Source organism: Paramisgurnus dabryanus, chromosome 12 (assembly GCF_030506205.2).
Source record: "Paramisgurnus dabryanus chromosome 12, PD_genome_1.1, whole genome shotgun sequence".
NCBI lineage: Eukaryota > Metazoa > Chordata > Actinopteri > Cypriniformes > Cobitidae > Paramisgurnus > Paramisgurnus dabryanus.
The window spans coordinates 12,645,864-12,660,579 of NC_133348.1; the positions used below are offsets into that span (position 1 = coordinate 12,645,864).

Below are 14,716 nucleotides of genomic sequence, written 5' to 3' on the forward strand. Positions count from 1 at the left end.
ATAATTATAAAAATATATGCCATTCATGCATGAGCATTTACGCAGTCGAATTTCCAACTAAAGCAAATTATATTACATTTTACCCATACTACTGCATTTTACCGTATTCAAATGGGACAAATTTTACCCAAAAGTAGGATCAAATATATGCTTTGAAGGAAAAATGATGACTTTTATAATGAAATAATACTCCAGAGTAGTTTGTGATTAACCGCAGCGTTACTTCTCCAGTTCGGTAGGGGGCGGTAATGATGTACTATGCGTTAAACACACAAACACGCACAATCACATCGGTTACGAGCTGTCAAACGGCTTTAGCGTGATGCTCTTATAAAGATATTTTGGTGATTGTTAAATAATTCCGAAATAGACGATCCGAGAAATCTCCCTCTATATCTGTAAACTATGGAAATACGGGTGAAATCGAGTTCGAGTCGATAAGAGACCGCACGTGCTGATAACGGAGGGTTCAGGTGGATTTTACGAGCTGTGAATTATGAGCTGGTTCGGCAGAAACGCAGCGATCGGTCTCGGTGTCGGAGTGACGATCAGTACCGGTCTGATCGCGTTATTAATCATTAAAGAGACACTGAGGAGAAGAAACAAGCGCCTGTTGGTGCATGACACGAGCACCGGGCTGCTGGACGACACGGGTATGACAAAAGCAACAACGTTACCATAAAAACTTGTATTACGAACCGTCACCTGTTTAAAACCATTACAAAATACATTAATGTAGTGTGTTTTGGCCTTCGGTATTGTTTAATGCTGTTCTGACCAATAGAACTCAGCAGAATATCAGAAAGTGAAAGTAAAAATGAGTTTCTATGTTTATGTGTTCAGTAGATAGAGCAGCTCTCTCTGCCGCGGTGAGGGGTTTGCCCCCTGAACAGCAAATGGAGCTGTGGAAGACTCTGGATGATGTGATGAAGAGTGTGTCCAGTCTGCGTAATGAGATCGCCGAGCTGCGCGAGGGTCTGAGTGACATCACCACCACCATAGCTGAGGACGTAAAGTAGGTGAAAGGATGTTTTGTTCTGTTTTGTTCACTTTTCTGATCTGAGTCTCTTCTGTCTCCTTCAACTGCCTCTGATGTCTTATGTGTGTCTTTTTGCTCTCTCATTTGACTGTCACACGTGTCTTCTTTTTTTTCTCATCCGACCAGTGTTCGAATTGAAGGGGGTCTGGGGGGGTCCCGGACCTCCTATAAGCCTTAAGGGACCCCCCATAAAGCACAAAAATATAAATTAGGGGGGTCCCCTGGTTTTTATTAAAATTTAAATACTACATGAATTTAAAATTCTCATGTTGCGTGTCACAAAGTGAAACTGTCTTTATTTGTCCCAATTTCGCAATAAACTAATTCAAATGACTTCTGTCTGAAATAAATAAACTCGCAAGTGCGCCTCATGCTGTTTTCTGGAGGAATTGACAGACAAACAGTAGCAAATCTATCCTCTCAGTCTGACGGCTGGTCCACCCAGTCACACAAAATATTTTATTGGGGAAGCAGAAGAAATCACGCTTAAATGATAATAAATGATAGTCTCTTTAATACTTAACACCAGGGCACATAAATTCCACTTGAGCGTGTTTGTGGTTTGTGACCAACCCTCATTGACGACAAGCACACATACATAGCCTCGCGCGTTTGTGAGCGGCATTGACAAGTACATAAACCCTGTGCGTGTTTGCTGTGATTGTTTTTAATGATAGAGAACACGAACCATTTGATATTTCAGATGAAATAAAACTTATCACTAAGTTAAGCAGATCTTACTTGTAATTGTCATCTATGTGACGCGACAGTCGGCACTCAGCAGCACATCATCATTTCAAATCCGTTTACAAGATGAATTCTCTTGTTATGTTAAATATGAAGTTTACATTGCGTTGTAAAAATGATGAAATTATCTTCATACGTGCTTAATTCATAATGAGAACATATTAATACAAGCTTTTTTATGCTGCTATATTATATAACAAAAAAAACAATACATGTCATTTTATATACAAACTATAATTCTATCTTGACAAGCACATTATCTGCTTCATGTTGATCCGGTTTAATTCAGAGGACTCATTACTTTGGTGTATTCATTTTCATTTTAAGCCTTTAAAAAGTAATTCTTTTAGATGCAATTTTGTAATATTTATAGCTTAAATTATCTAATATAATTTTTAAAACATTTAAAATCATTTTGCAGAATTCAGCAGATTTTTCCAAAACATTTCCAGAGATAAAGCAAAAAAAGTCTGCATATTTCGTCTGGCCCTGTTTATCGCTCAAATACGCATCATTCAGAAATAAATAACTATATTTATAGAAAGTATCTTTTGCATGTGTTTTTTTAAACCTTGCAAATGTTAACATGCAAGCGATTTTAAACAATTTGAGCGGAATATGTTAAAGTGGGCTGTTTTATGTGCGCAAAGACAAGGACGCGTCGCGCACAAATGGACGCAACACTCATAAGCGGACGCACGGAGACGCGCGATTCCTAAAGCATGCAAACACAAAATTATTTGGAAATACCACAGTCTTGGCACCTATTCTCATAAAAACATTCAGTTATGTTTCAAAGTAAGTGCAATCAGTTCAGAAAGAAATCAGATGTTTGTGTTGGTCTGAAAGTAGCAGTTCTTATCTGCTTGTGTTTCTGTCATTTATATTAATTAAACAACAGAAAACAAAGGAAAATCACTTCTGTATCTAAAAACAGATTAATTATTCGATGAAGAAGACAGTGTTATTACTCATTTGATTCTATTTATGTACCTAAATATATCTTACTTTATTTGTAACCTTGTTCTTTTCTATTTTTTATGCTCATAATTTCTTAATTTGTTCTTATGTTATTTTCCCACCCCCAGTTTTGCTGATCTGAAAAGTATTCGATCTATGACTCAAAAAACGAAATGTAATCCATTTAACCACTTACTATACTGTATAGTAAAATTATGTAATTTAAAAATGAGGTCCACCCTATTTCACCCCTATTCTGTGTAAAATTTCTGCCCTTGCCATTAAAAAATTTTTTAAGAGTTGGAGTTAAGGGTAATTTGGGGTTTCTTTGATTAAAACCAGGATCAGATGATTACTGATCAAGGACGATCACATCTTACTTTGTGAAATCACAGCAACCCTATGATAAGGGGGTGGAGCTTGGCCAGGGGGTGGGGCTTAGCTAGGGGACCCCCCATAAGCTTTGACATAATTCGAACACTGCATCCGACTGTCTCTGATGTCTCACCTTACTGTTGCTGTTGTCTTACCTGACTGTTGCTGATCTTTCGTCTCATTTGACTGTCTCAGCTGTCTAATTTCTTGTCTAATCTGTGCCTCTTACTTCTCTCATCAGACTGTCTCTGAGGTCTCACTTAACTGTCGTTGATGTCTCATTTTGTCTCATCTAAGTCTTTCTCATGTCTTATCTGACTGCCTCTGATGTATCCTCTTTCTCCTTATCTGACTGTCTCTGATGTCTCTAAGTGTCTCTTCTGTCTCATCTGATTGTCTCAGCCATCTCATGGCTCATCTGACTGTCGCTGATGTCTCATCTAAGTCTCTCTCATGTCTCATCTGCCTGTCTCAGCTGTCCCATCTCTTGTCTCATCTGACTGTCTCTGAAGTCTCATCTTTCATCTCAGATGTCTCATGTTTTGTCTCATCGGAGTCTCTCTCCGTCTCTTCTGACTGTCTCAGCTGATCTCTTGTCTTATCTAAGTCCCTCTCCTGTCTCATCTGTCGGTCTCATCTGTTTCATATGACTTTCTCATCTGTCTCATATGACTTTCTCAGCTGTCTCCTCTGACTGTTGTTGATGTCTCATCTAAGTCTCTCTCATGTCTCAACTGACTGTCTCATCTCTTGTCTTATCGGACTGTCTCTGATGTCTCATCTTTCGTCTCATCTGACTGTCTCATTTCTTGCCTTATCAGACTGTCTCTGATGTCTCATCTTTCGTCTCATCTGACTGTCTCATTTCTTGCCTTTTCTGACTGTCTCTTATGTCTCATCTTTGTTTCTCTCATGTCTCATCTGACTGTCTCAGCTGTCTCATCTGACTGTTGTTGATGTCTCACATAAGTCTCTTTCATGTCTCATCTGCCTATCTCATCTCTTGTCTCATCTGCCTGTCTCAGATGTTTCATGTCTTGTCTCATCTGTGTCTCTCTGCATCTCTTCTGACTGTCTCAGCCGATCTCATGCCTTGTCTTATTTAAGTCTCTCTCCTGTCTTATTCGGACTGTCTCATCTCATGTCTCTCTCATGTCTCATCTGACTGTCTCATCTATTGTCTCATCGGACTGTCTATGATGTCTCATCTTTCGTCTCATCTGACTTTCTTAGCTGTTCCATCTCTGGTCTTATCTGACTGCCTCTTAGTTCTCATCTTTGTCTCTATCATGTCTCATCTGACTATCGCTGATCTTTCGTCTCATTTGACTGTCTCGGCTGTCTAATTTTTTGTCTAATCTGTATCTCTTTCCTCTCTCATTTGACTGTCACACGTGCCTTCTATTTTTTGTCTCATCCAACTGTCTCTGAGGTCTCACTAAACTGTCACTGATGTCTCATCTCTTGTTACTGATGTCTCATCTTAGTCTATCTCATGTCTTATCTGACTGTCTCTGAAGTATCCTCTTTTGTCTTTTTCTGACTGTCTTACTGGTCTTATGTCTTGTCTCATCTGACTGTCTCTGATGTCTCATCTGACTGTCTCTGATGTCTCATCTGACTGTCTCTGATGTCTCATCTGACTGTCTCTGATGTCTCATCTGACTGTCTCTGATGTCTCATCTGACTGTCTCTGATGTCTCATCTGACTGTCTCTGATGTCTCATCTGACTGTCTCTGATGTCTCATCTGACTGTCGCTGATGTCTCATCTGCCTGTCTCAGCTGTCCCATCTGCCTGTCTCAGCTGTCCCATCTCTTGTCTCATCCGACTCTGTCTCTGAAGTCTCATATTTCATCTCAGATGTCTCATGTCTTGTCTCATCTGTGTGTCTCTCTGCATCTCTTCTGACTGTCTCAGCTGATCTCATGCCTTGTCTTATTTAAGTCTCTCTCCTGTCTCATCGAGCCGTCTCATATGAATGTCTCATCTATTGTCTCATCGGACTGTCTCTGTCTCATCTTTCGTCTCATCTGACTGTCTCAGCTGTCTCATCTCTTGTATAATCTGACTGTCTCAGCTGTCTCATCTCTTGTATTATCTGACTGTCTCAGCTGTCTTATCTTTGTCTCTCTCATGTCTCTGATGTCTCATCTGACTGTCTCAGCTGTCTAATGTTTTGTCTCATCTAAGTCCCTCTCTAGTCTCTTTTTATTGTCTTATCTCTCATCCCATCTGAGTGTCAGTTTTAGTATGTTTAATTATCAAATAATATTACACAGATTGGTATATTCATATTTCCAAAGCAAATTGTGCATAAATTAAGGGAAAAACATATCTGGTCACATTTGAGTTTCTCTCATATCTCTTCTAAGTCTTTCGTCACCTGAGTGTTACCTTCGTCTTAATCTCTCTTCTCAGAAAGACTCTGGAGGAGAGTCGGAAATCTAGACGAAGACGCCCGTTCCTGCCAAGGGAGCGTTCTGATTCCATGAGCTCCAGCTCCATTTATTTTACCGCCAGCGCAGGAGCCGCCAGTATGTGTGACGACAGTGAATATGGGTATGTTACAGTATTAAACAGCTGTGTTTTAACACTGGCCGCCTTTGTATTAGGATGCTGTGTAGCTCTTGAGAGATGCTAAGGCAATGATGATATAATGCACACAGATACACCACGGCATACTCCAACGCTGAGTCCGACTACACTGACAGAGAGACGGATAAAGAAGGTGAGGATGAGGGAGACTCAGATGAGGAGGAGAGCTGCGTCACGGTGCTCACACTGCGTCAGGAAGATTCCCAGCCGGAGGACGAAGATGATGAAGATGTGGGAAAGATAGTGGACTCTTTGTTTGATGTTCCCAGCACTGAACTTGCCCTCCTCCTCGCCCAGTCTGATCTACTGCATGCAGGGGATTCTGGGAAAAAAGCAGAGGGCTTCCAGTTGTTAACAGACAACAGACCGCTGGTAAGTATTAACACTGGTGCATGAGAGAAAATGAAAGCTGATGTCTAGTCTAGAATACAGGGTGGGTGATGTTTAATGATAGACAGAGAGAGACATGTTTAAATGTAATTCAATATCATATTATGTGCTATATTTTTGTGTGTGCTTGTGTTGACAGTATGATGATAATGTTGAGTTTGTGTGGCGATTGGCTCGTGCCTACAAAGACATGTGTGACACTACAGACAAAAGAGAAGATAAGAGAAACTACGCTGAACAAGGTGAGTCTGACTGGTGAGGTTTCCTAAGACAGTATGGTATTGTGCATTATATTAAAGCTGCAATCCATAACTTTTTTTGTTAAAAATAAGCAAAAATCAAATCCATTGAGTAAATGCATAAAAAGTCTTGAAAACTGTGTCTCTGAAAGGACATCAGCAACTTGATTTATGTTGAAACATTTATGTTTTCATTAGTCAGATCAAACATGGCAGATATATTACTTGTTACATGTTCGGCTATATGACTTTTGGGATGTACTTCTGTCTAAGTGTCACGTCAATGTATAATGACAGATCCGCACCAATGTGGTGATCACAGACATAAGATTCATCCTCACAGAGTAGCGGGGCGAAGCACAACTTTTGGATAGAAAATAACTGCAGTTTTATAGTTCAAACAGAGATGGTGATAGAGAGGCAATGGTTATGGATGATAGCTTTAATTTAATTTAAAATATATGACCCTGGGCATCGATTCAGATGTTCCAGATCGATTTGATTTCAATTCATAAGCTATCAATTCGATTTCGATTCTCAGTTCGATTCCGATTCTCGGGTCGATTTTTATACTCGATTCTTGATTCGACTCAATGAATATAGATTATATAGAATATTATATTATATTATATTAGAATATAGACTGAATTAATAAATGACAGGCTTGCCTCTCGCTCCTTGGTGACATCGCGCAAGGCGAAAAAGAGGTTGACATCTAGTGGAGAAGACTAGTAATTAGTTTATGATTTTTCCATTGATTTATGGTTTGTTAGGATAGGGAAATATTTAATCGAGATGCAACTATGTAAAAATCTTGAATCTGAGGGTGCAAAAATCAAAATATTTAAAAAAATTATCTTTTAAAGATGTCCAAATGAAGTCCTTAACAACATATATTACTAATGATAAATACTTTTTATATAGTTATGTTAGGAAAATTTCAAAATATCTAAATGGAACATGATCGTTACTTAATATCCTAATGATTTTTGCCATTAAAAAATCTATAATTTTCACCCATGCCATGTATAGTTGCCCATTGCTACAAATATACCTGTGTGACTTATGCTCCAGGGTCACATATAATTTATATTTATTTATATAAATGCATAAATTGTCATACTCAAAAGGCCATAATCTGTGCAATGGGTTTTGTTTTGTTTAAACATTCCTTATAATGTATGTCTTATACTGTACTGTAACTGTACTGACAATTGACCTTTTCACCTTGAAGGTCATTATGAGGCAGAGGCGGCATTAAGGAGGAACGGACTGAGCGCAGAGTGTCACAAATGGTATAAAACCGCCACACACACAATCACACACATGCTTCACTTCTACTGTATAAAATAATCTCTCTCTTTCTCTCTCTCTCTTTCTCTCTCTCTCTCTCTCAGGTTTGCAGTCCTGGCACATGTGTCTTCATCAGAGAATGAGAGCATACACGGAAAAGTAAAAAGCAGTTGTGTACTGAAGGTAAGTTCATTCATTCATTTGTCATGTTTCAATAGGTCTGTATGTTAATAACACTGTTTGTTTCTGGATGCTCTGGCAGGATCATTTGGACCGAGCCTTGGCTCTGTGTGATGATGATCCCATTTGTTTCTACCTGCTCGGCCGCTGGTGTTTACAGGTCAGTTTACTCCACTGAAACAGTGCACCTTCCCAAAAATGTAACACTGCATCAGTTCTATGCCGGAGGAACGTAAGCGCTGTGATTGGTCTGCTAGAGCTCCTCCCTTGGGTCAAAAAATCTGTGCCATATTTATTAACTCAGGCTGTAACAAAAGTTGCTGTCTATTTACCGGCATCAGTAGCTGTTTAACCATTAAAGATTTGTGAAAAACTTAGCGCTCTTTTCTGAATTTCGACAAACAAACGATTGTGAAATGACAGCGTTTCCATTAACCTGTTATGCGACTAAAGCCCGGAATATTCCTGTAAGATCATTACCTTATCACATTGTGCGACATGGATCGTTTAAACTTACGACAAGCATGTAGACTGTATGATGATGACACCTATAGAATCGTAGGCTTTGACAACTGCGACTCACGTTAGCGCAACGTCATTAGCATGCGCTAGTAGGAAACAAATACCGTTACGCGGGTCGTAGCACCAAACACATGGTGCGTTGATTATGCTTAATTTCTGACTCTGTCAGATTGTAGGCTATCTTTGGACGCAAGACCGGAAAAAGCCGTCTTTGAACCTTTCTCTGTACGACAATGGACCACCGATAAAGAGTCACGATCACAGAAATTGCCACGATTGTTTCACGATGGAAATCTTTCGTCTGGGACAGCCAAAAATCGTGCAGTCTATCCTAGGCTTTCTTGTCTCACGATAAGTCATTCCAAAAACCATGGCGACATTTGTGTTAAACTTCATACGGGGCTGCGCAGACCGACATGCGGATGACATCAAAATACAGCAAGAACAACTCAAAAGGATACAGAGCAGTCAACTCCCGATTTATTGTGACATCCTGGTATTTTGATGTCATGCACTTGTCGGTTCTTGAGATGGCACATGGTGTTGAACACACCTTTTCTGTCTTTTTTCCTCCAATCAAAAACATACCACGTCATATTTAAAGGTGCAGTGTGTAAATTTTAGCGGCATCTAGTGGTGAGGTTGCGAATTGCAACCAACGGCTTAGTCCACTGCTTACCCCTCACTTTTGAAACGCATAGAGAAGCTACGGTCGCCGCCCCGGGACAAACAACTTAGGAAAAAAGTTTGTCCGTTAAGGGCTTCTGTAGAAACATGGTGGCACAAAATGACGACTTCCACGTAAGAAGACCCTCGTGTATGTAGATAAAAACGTCTCATTCTAAGGTTATAAAAGCATAATGGTTCATTATAAAAAGATCTTTATACACCCCTGATAATATAGTTTTGTATATCATTTTGCATTTCTGTCAAGAGATCTTTTTAAAAATTACACACCGCACCTTTAAAGAATGATTATGTGACTTGCGCACCTGTAAATGCAAAAAGGCTGTTTCCATTGGTTTTTTTCCAAGATATTCCTTTTTCAAATTGCCTAAAAAACCACCTCATCTGAGCGTAAAAACTTTTATGCTAAATTGCTGTTTCTCCATTGGGTGCTTTTTTGCAATTTAAAGGGTATTGGAAATGCACCTACCATGATTATTTCTCTTAACATTCCTCCCAGAATGTAAGTGTTTAACTCCTTTGAAGTTTACAAAGCACAAAATCTTTTTCTTGTGTGTGTTTGTAGATGACTTCTCTAAGTTGGTTGGAAAAGAAAACTGCTGCTACAGTTTATAAAACTCCTCCCACGTCCTCGGTGAATGAAGCTTTGGAGAACTTTCTCAAGGTAGTAAGCAGTTTATCATTTGTAGATCAACACCATTATATTTATTGCTTTTTGTAATGCGTGTTTGATCTGATATCTAGGCGGAAGAGTTAAATCCGGGCTCCTCCAAAACAGTGAGGCTTTATATTTCCAAGGTAACGGGATCGTCCAAATTATAAGTTGATTCCTCTGTACTGTACTTTCACATGTACTTATATAAAAAAGTTCATCAAAAAATAAAACAATTCCTTTAGGATAGGATGTGTTATATTGGATGGATTTGTTTTGCAGTGTCATAAGGAGCTGGGAAACATCTCAGAGGCCAGAAATTGGGTCCAGTTAGCTTTAAGCACATCAACTGAAACAAATGAGGTAAATTACATTGTGAATACAGCCAATCAGCATTTGACTTTTCTTGTCTTTATAGTCTTAATGAGTTTACTATTTTTTTAACAGGACACTGAAAATGCTGCTTTACAAGAAGAACTAAAGGCTTTGATTGACAACAGCGCTGACCTATCAACAAGCCGTTTGAATATTTAGGGTGAAGCCCAATAAATTATCCTCATGTCCTGTAGATTTCATCTGATATTTGCTTGATTTAACATTGTTACAAGCACCATTTGCAATGGGTGTGCATTGTTAAAATATATATTTTTCATGCAGCAACCTGATAAATTTTACTACTATAATGTGAACATTTTATCCATATCTCTACTTCCTACTCAAAACACTGCATTTCATTCCCATGTTAAAAAGTAACTTTGAAATCATTCCTATTTTTTTATTTAAACATGCTTATTTAAATATTTTAAATGTAATTCAAAAAACTACTTGCTCTTTTGTTCGTGTTTGATTTGATGCGTGATGACATGAAGTGAATCCCTAAAATATGACAATAAAATACCACACACACACACACCTCAACGTTTTGCTTGTTTTTCATTATTTTAATGCCACTGCTCTTAACTAAAGATATAAGTTAAATGTTTTTAGTAAAGTTTAACAATAAAAACGCTTTAATTCTGTGTAGTTTATGTACATCAGCTCAAACAAATACAACAAAAACATGTAAATAACACACAAAAAAACAGGTTTGACACCACAGCAGAGCAAATGACTACACAAAATGACACTAGCTCAAATAATTCAACTCCGATCGGACATAGATGTAAATGAAGAGTCCGTCACAATGCGTTTGATATTACAGCAGTATCTTACAAAAGCCTCTCCTCTGTACAGTGTTTCAGTTTCATTCTCTATTCAAAACCATTAGGTCACATTTACATAAACATATCATTTCAGTCCCTTCTCCAGCTTCCACATAGCAATAAAGGTTTTCTGATCAACAAAACCTTTAGTAATAAAGGCATCATTTCTCAGTCTTTGGCATCACCTACTCCATCTGGGTTGATGGCGAACATGGCTTCAGCCTCTGGCAAACACGGAGAGTCATAAATCTTACAGATCCTCGTCTCTCCTCGACCCTTTCGCAGATATAATCTACAACATAGACAGATACCTGGGTTGAAGATTATTGTGCTTAATACACCTCGAATACAAGACAATGATGAACTTTTACCTAGTAGTCGAAGCATGTGCCAAAATGTTTCCACCAATCGGCTTCTTCGGATCGGCAGAAAACATAGCCGCTCCATCCACCTGTGCTACCACCTGGTTAGTGATGACGACAGCCACACCAAACTACCAAAACAAGAGTTGACAGAAATTTTCCATCAACTTTTAACACAGGACACCCTAGTTAACCTCTTCATGAGAGACACCTTTTAGCTAAGCATCAGATTCATGGTTTCTGCAATGAATAACTGTAATGTCAACAACTGTCAAATTTAAAACGTTTTTCACCTCATCAGCAAGACGGAGCAGCATGCGAAGAAATCGCCCCAGATGCCCCTGGCGGGCAGACAGCTCTCCTCGCCCAGAGTAATCTGTTCTGTAAAGTGCTGTGGCACTGTCGACTATCAGCAAAGCATATCTGTATAAAGGATTTACACATAAACACTACAATCCAGGGTTTCCCACAGGATTTTGAGAGACTGTGGTGGTGATGACGCCACCCACTAATTAGCATATATGTGACGTCATCATGTCGTGTTTCATTTGATCTCGTGTTGGCACCTGAAATATGTTTCACTTCTACTCTTTGATCTGTATCTGTTTTTGATCTGTATTATATGTCAAATTATATTTTAAGCCGAATTAAGCTTTTTTAAATAGTGAAATAAAAATGTAAATGGGAATCATGAAAATTCTATTTGTGGGGGCCAGTGTTGATTCTGTGGTGGGCCACCACAAATAAATCAATGTATGGGAAACACTGCAATCTGTGGATTTAACTCAGTGTTTCTCAATTCCAGTCCTCATAAATGATTCTGATGTCTTATTCAACACATCAGAGTTCAGCCTTGCCATGCAGAATGATTGGGGTGTGACATCACCAAAGATTGTTTTAAAGACTACTGGCAATGTCCATGTGTGCATTACCTGGATTCAGTCATCATGGCAGATGCCTGATACAGCAGCTGTGTTTGATGGTCCGTGTTGAAGGCTCTAGCATACGCCACATTATCCAGCACATCACTGCCCACCAACCCATACCTGATCCAACAAGCACAAAGGAAAACTCAAACCACGCACAGCAGAAAGAAACTGAGGAGTGTTTATGAAGCTGCTCTGACCTCTCAGCCACAGCCAGGAGTCTCTCCGGACGAAACGTTCCCTCTGTGTCGATGTACATGGCTTTTCCCTCCCCACCACCCTGATCGATAGGCAACTAAAAAACACAAACACGATCAATGCAAGAGTCGCTTTGGATGAACGCATCTCCCAAACACATAAAAGTAAATGTAGGAGTGTTACCTGACAGGTGACGGCCAACGTGTGGCACAACTGCGTCTTTCCTGTACGAAACTCTCCGAACATCTCTGTGATTGATCCTGTTTCAATTCCACCTGCAGTACACATGAGACAGATGAGACTCAATCAGCATCTACTTTATAAACTCATAAACGGACTCTTATTCGTACCCTGTAGGAGCTTATCCAGTTCCTTTGATCCAGTAGATATCTGAATAATTTCAGCTCTACGTTGGTGGAACTCTGTGGCTGTTGTGAATCCCATTGGAACCATTTTAGCGGCCTCTGCCTGTTTGATAAAACAAAGCGTGTTAATTTATCTGCCCTGTTAATGAGAAGTATTACATGTACAGCAAACAGCAGTGTTTGTTTGAATCACTTGGACAAGAATATTGATGCTTGTCTTTGCCATCAGCATTAATGTGATCTCACCAGGATCTTGTCAGCTTTGGCTTCACTGATTCCCTTGATGTTCAGCAGTTCTTTCTTTGGTGCGTACACCACGGCCTCAACAGTGTGAAAGCCAGCATCCTCCAGCTTCTTGATATCACTGCTACTTATGCCAGATTGCTGTGGGATGACATAAATAATCTCATCATCATCATCATCATCATCATCTTTAAACAGAGCGAGTTTATGTGACCGTGTGTCGTACCTCCAGACGGGCGACAGGCTGTGGTCCAAAGCTTTCCTCCTCCTCAACCTCAGTCTCCACCTCCACCCGGGTTGCATTTCTCATAGCCATAATCTATTGCTTTATAAAACATTACATTTTCAAAATTCAAGACTTGGACAAAGTGTTAAATTGTCTCGGATTTTAAATTTTTTTTGTCTCGGATATGTAAGTCTTCTTTAAGTAAAAGTATCAGCTTAATAAATGTGTACGTGTAAAACCACACCTCAACATATATGTGTACATGTATACAGTAAATATACAAATTCATAACACATTTCCTCTACTTTATATAGCCTTTGCTTTTCTATGACTGTTTTTTTTTAAGTTTCCTTGTATTTAAAGGTTTTGCATGAATGTGGTTTCCCTGTCCATGACACACAAAGTAACAAAAAAAGTCACATCATGTTCATACTTTATTCCCAGTCGATACTATACGATGGTAACGTTACTTGTTGTAGCGATCAAAACTAGCTAATTACTTTAAATAACCAAACAATACTAAATGTTTTTGCAACTAAAGACAGTAAACATAGTTCGTGTTGTGATGATACAAACCAGTCTGCTGCTAATGTGTTACAAACGACACAGACGGATCTCATTAAACACTTTTACACACAACGATCAAATATAATATTACACCAAAATATACCTTCAATCAATACGATTCGTTAATTTAATCTTAAATTAAGCGTTTATTGTTTTTGTCACTCACCCGCTTAGCTGCCTGCAGCTCTCGCTTAACTTTCCCGCGTGCCGCCGTCAAGCCACGTAACCGACGTCATGACGGCATCACGTCTCTTGCGTAACTACTTCAAAGTAAAAAAAAAAAAAAAACACTACTTCAAAGTAGTGATGGGCTATTTCGAAGGACGCTTCACACTTTCGAATCTTTTGTGTGGAATCATTGGTTCGGAGCTTGTTTCAAACTGGCCAAAAAAAGTTTCAAACTGGCCAAAGTCACGTGATTTTTGCAAACGAGGCTTCATTACGTCATAACTGTTCGTAAACATTTCGAAAATCCGACGATTCACCACTAGGAGGAGTTGATCACAAAGTGTAGTTGAACTCGGGTCAGTTTTATTATAAACGTTCATAAAACATTCATCCTTCTGACTAATAACACTACCATTTTGTCTACTTTTTGTTTATAGACAGATTTTAATGACAAAAATGTGCATAATTAAAAAGGGAGTTCGTCTTAAGATTTGTTTGCCATAAATAAAACTAAAATCACAGAATACACTTTTAATTATGTCTTAATTAAATTAAATCATTTATTTTTCTTAAAAACATATTTTTAGAACAATCTTGCTATTATTTTGTAAAAAGTGTGAAATGTTTGGACAGATCTGGCTGCTTTTACACTATTTTGACCAGCAGGTGTCGCCAGCGTGTATGGTGTTTCGAACGCTTCGAAAAACTGAATCAATTTGCGAATCAATTGGTTCAATTGATTCGAAGCTTCGAAAAGCTTATTTTCTCCCATTTTAC

The 14,716-nt window shown here is 38.9% G+C and overlaps 2 protein-coding genes across 3 annotated transcripts; one reads left to right on the forward strand and one right to left on the reverse strand.

Moving 5' to 3' along the window:
* Nucleotides 1-247: 247 nt before the first annotated feature.
* Nucleotides 248-10,592, forward strand: rmdn3 (regulator of microtubule dynamics 3). Of its 2 annotated transcripts, none has more exons than XM_065256365.1 (12): nucleotides 248-653; nucleotides 844-1,015; nucleotides 5,543-5,683; nucleotides 5,791-6,091; nucleotides 6,249-6,351; nucleotides 7,583-7,643; nucleotides 7,746-7,824; nucleotides 7,904-7,981; nucleotides 9,596-9,694; nucleotides 9,775-9,828; nucleotides 9,965-10,045; nucleotides 10,130-10,592. In XM_065256365.1, exons 1-12 carry the CDS (start codon nucleotides 497-499, stop codon nucleotides 10,214-10,216), a joined length of 1,413 nt encoding a protein of 470 aa, XP_065112437.1. In that variant the 5' UTR covers nucleotides 248-496; the 3' UTR covers nucleotides 10,217-10,592. The 2 variants fall into 2 exon arrangements, with proteins under 2 accessions (XP_065112437.1, XP_073667486.1); XM_073811385.1 differs by having other exon boundaries at nucleotides 847-1,015.
* Nucleotides 10,593-10,630: 38 nt separating this feature from the next.
* rad51 (RAD51 recombinase) lies at nucleotides 10,631-14,716 on the reverse strand. Its single transcript, XM_065256367.2, has 10 exons — nucleotides 13,938-14,716; nucleotides 13,205-13,303; nucleotides 12,982-13,119; nucleotides 12,721-12,838; nucleotides 12,554-12,645; nucleotides 12,373-12,467; nucleotides 12,179-12,292; nucleotides 11,540-11,669; nucleotides 11,256-11,377; nucleotides 10,631-11,176 (listed from the first exon to the last, which is right to left on the reverse strand). The coding sequence occupies exons 2-10, from the start codon at nucleotides 13,292-13,294 to the stop codon at nucleotides 11,053-11,055; spliced, it is 1,023 nt and encodes a 340-aa protein (XP_065112439.1). The 5' UTR covers nucleotides 13,295-13,303; nucleotides 13,938-14,716; the 3' UTR covers nucleotides 10,631-11,052.

Excerpts from the sequence above, each read along its gene's own strand:
- rmdn3 (XM_065256365.1), top strand. The coding sequence starts at position 497 with ATGAGCTGGTTCGGCAGAAACGCAGCGATCGGTCTCGGTGTCGGAGTG. Across the intron at positions 6,352-7,582 it reads GAGAAACTACGCTGAACAAG|GTCATTATGAGGCAGAGGCG; the intron begins GTGAGTCTGACT and ends TTCACCTTGAAG. Across the intron at positions 7,644-7,745 it reads AGCGCAGAGTGTCACAAATG|GTTTGCAGTCCTGGCACATG; the intron begins GTATAAAACCGC and ends TCTCTCTCTCAG.
- rad51 (XM_065256367.2), bottom strand. The coding sequence starts at position 13,294 with ATGGCTATGAGAAATGCAACCCGGGTGGAGGTGGAGACTGAGGTTGAG. Across the intron at positions 12,293-12,372 it reads CTCCTGGCTGTGGCTGAGAG|GTATGGGTTGGTGGGCAGTG; the intron begins GTCAGAGCAGCT and ends TTGTTGGATCAG. Across the intron at positions 11,378-11,539 it reads TGCTCCGTCTTGCTGATGAG|TTTGGTGTGGCTGTCGTCAT; the intron begins GTGAAAAACGTT and ends TTGTTTTGGTAG.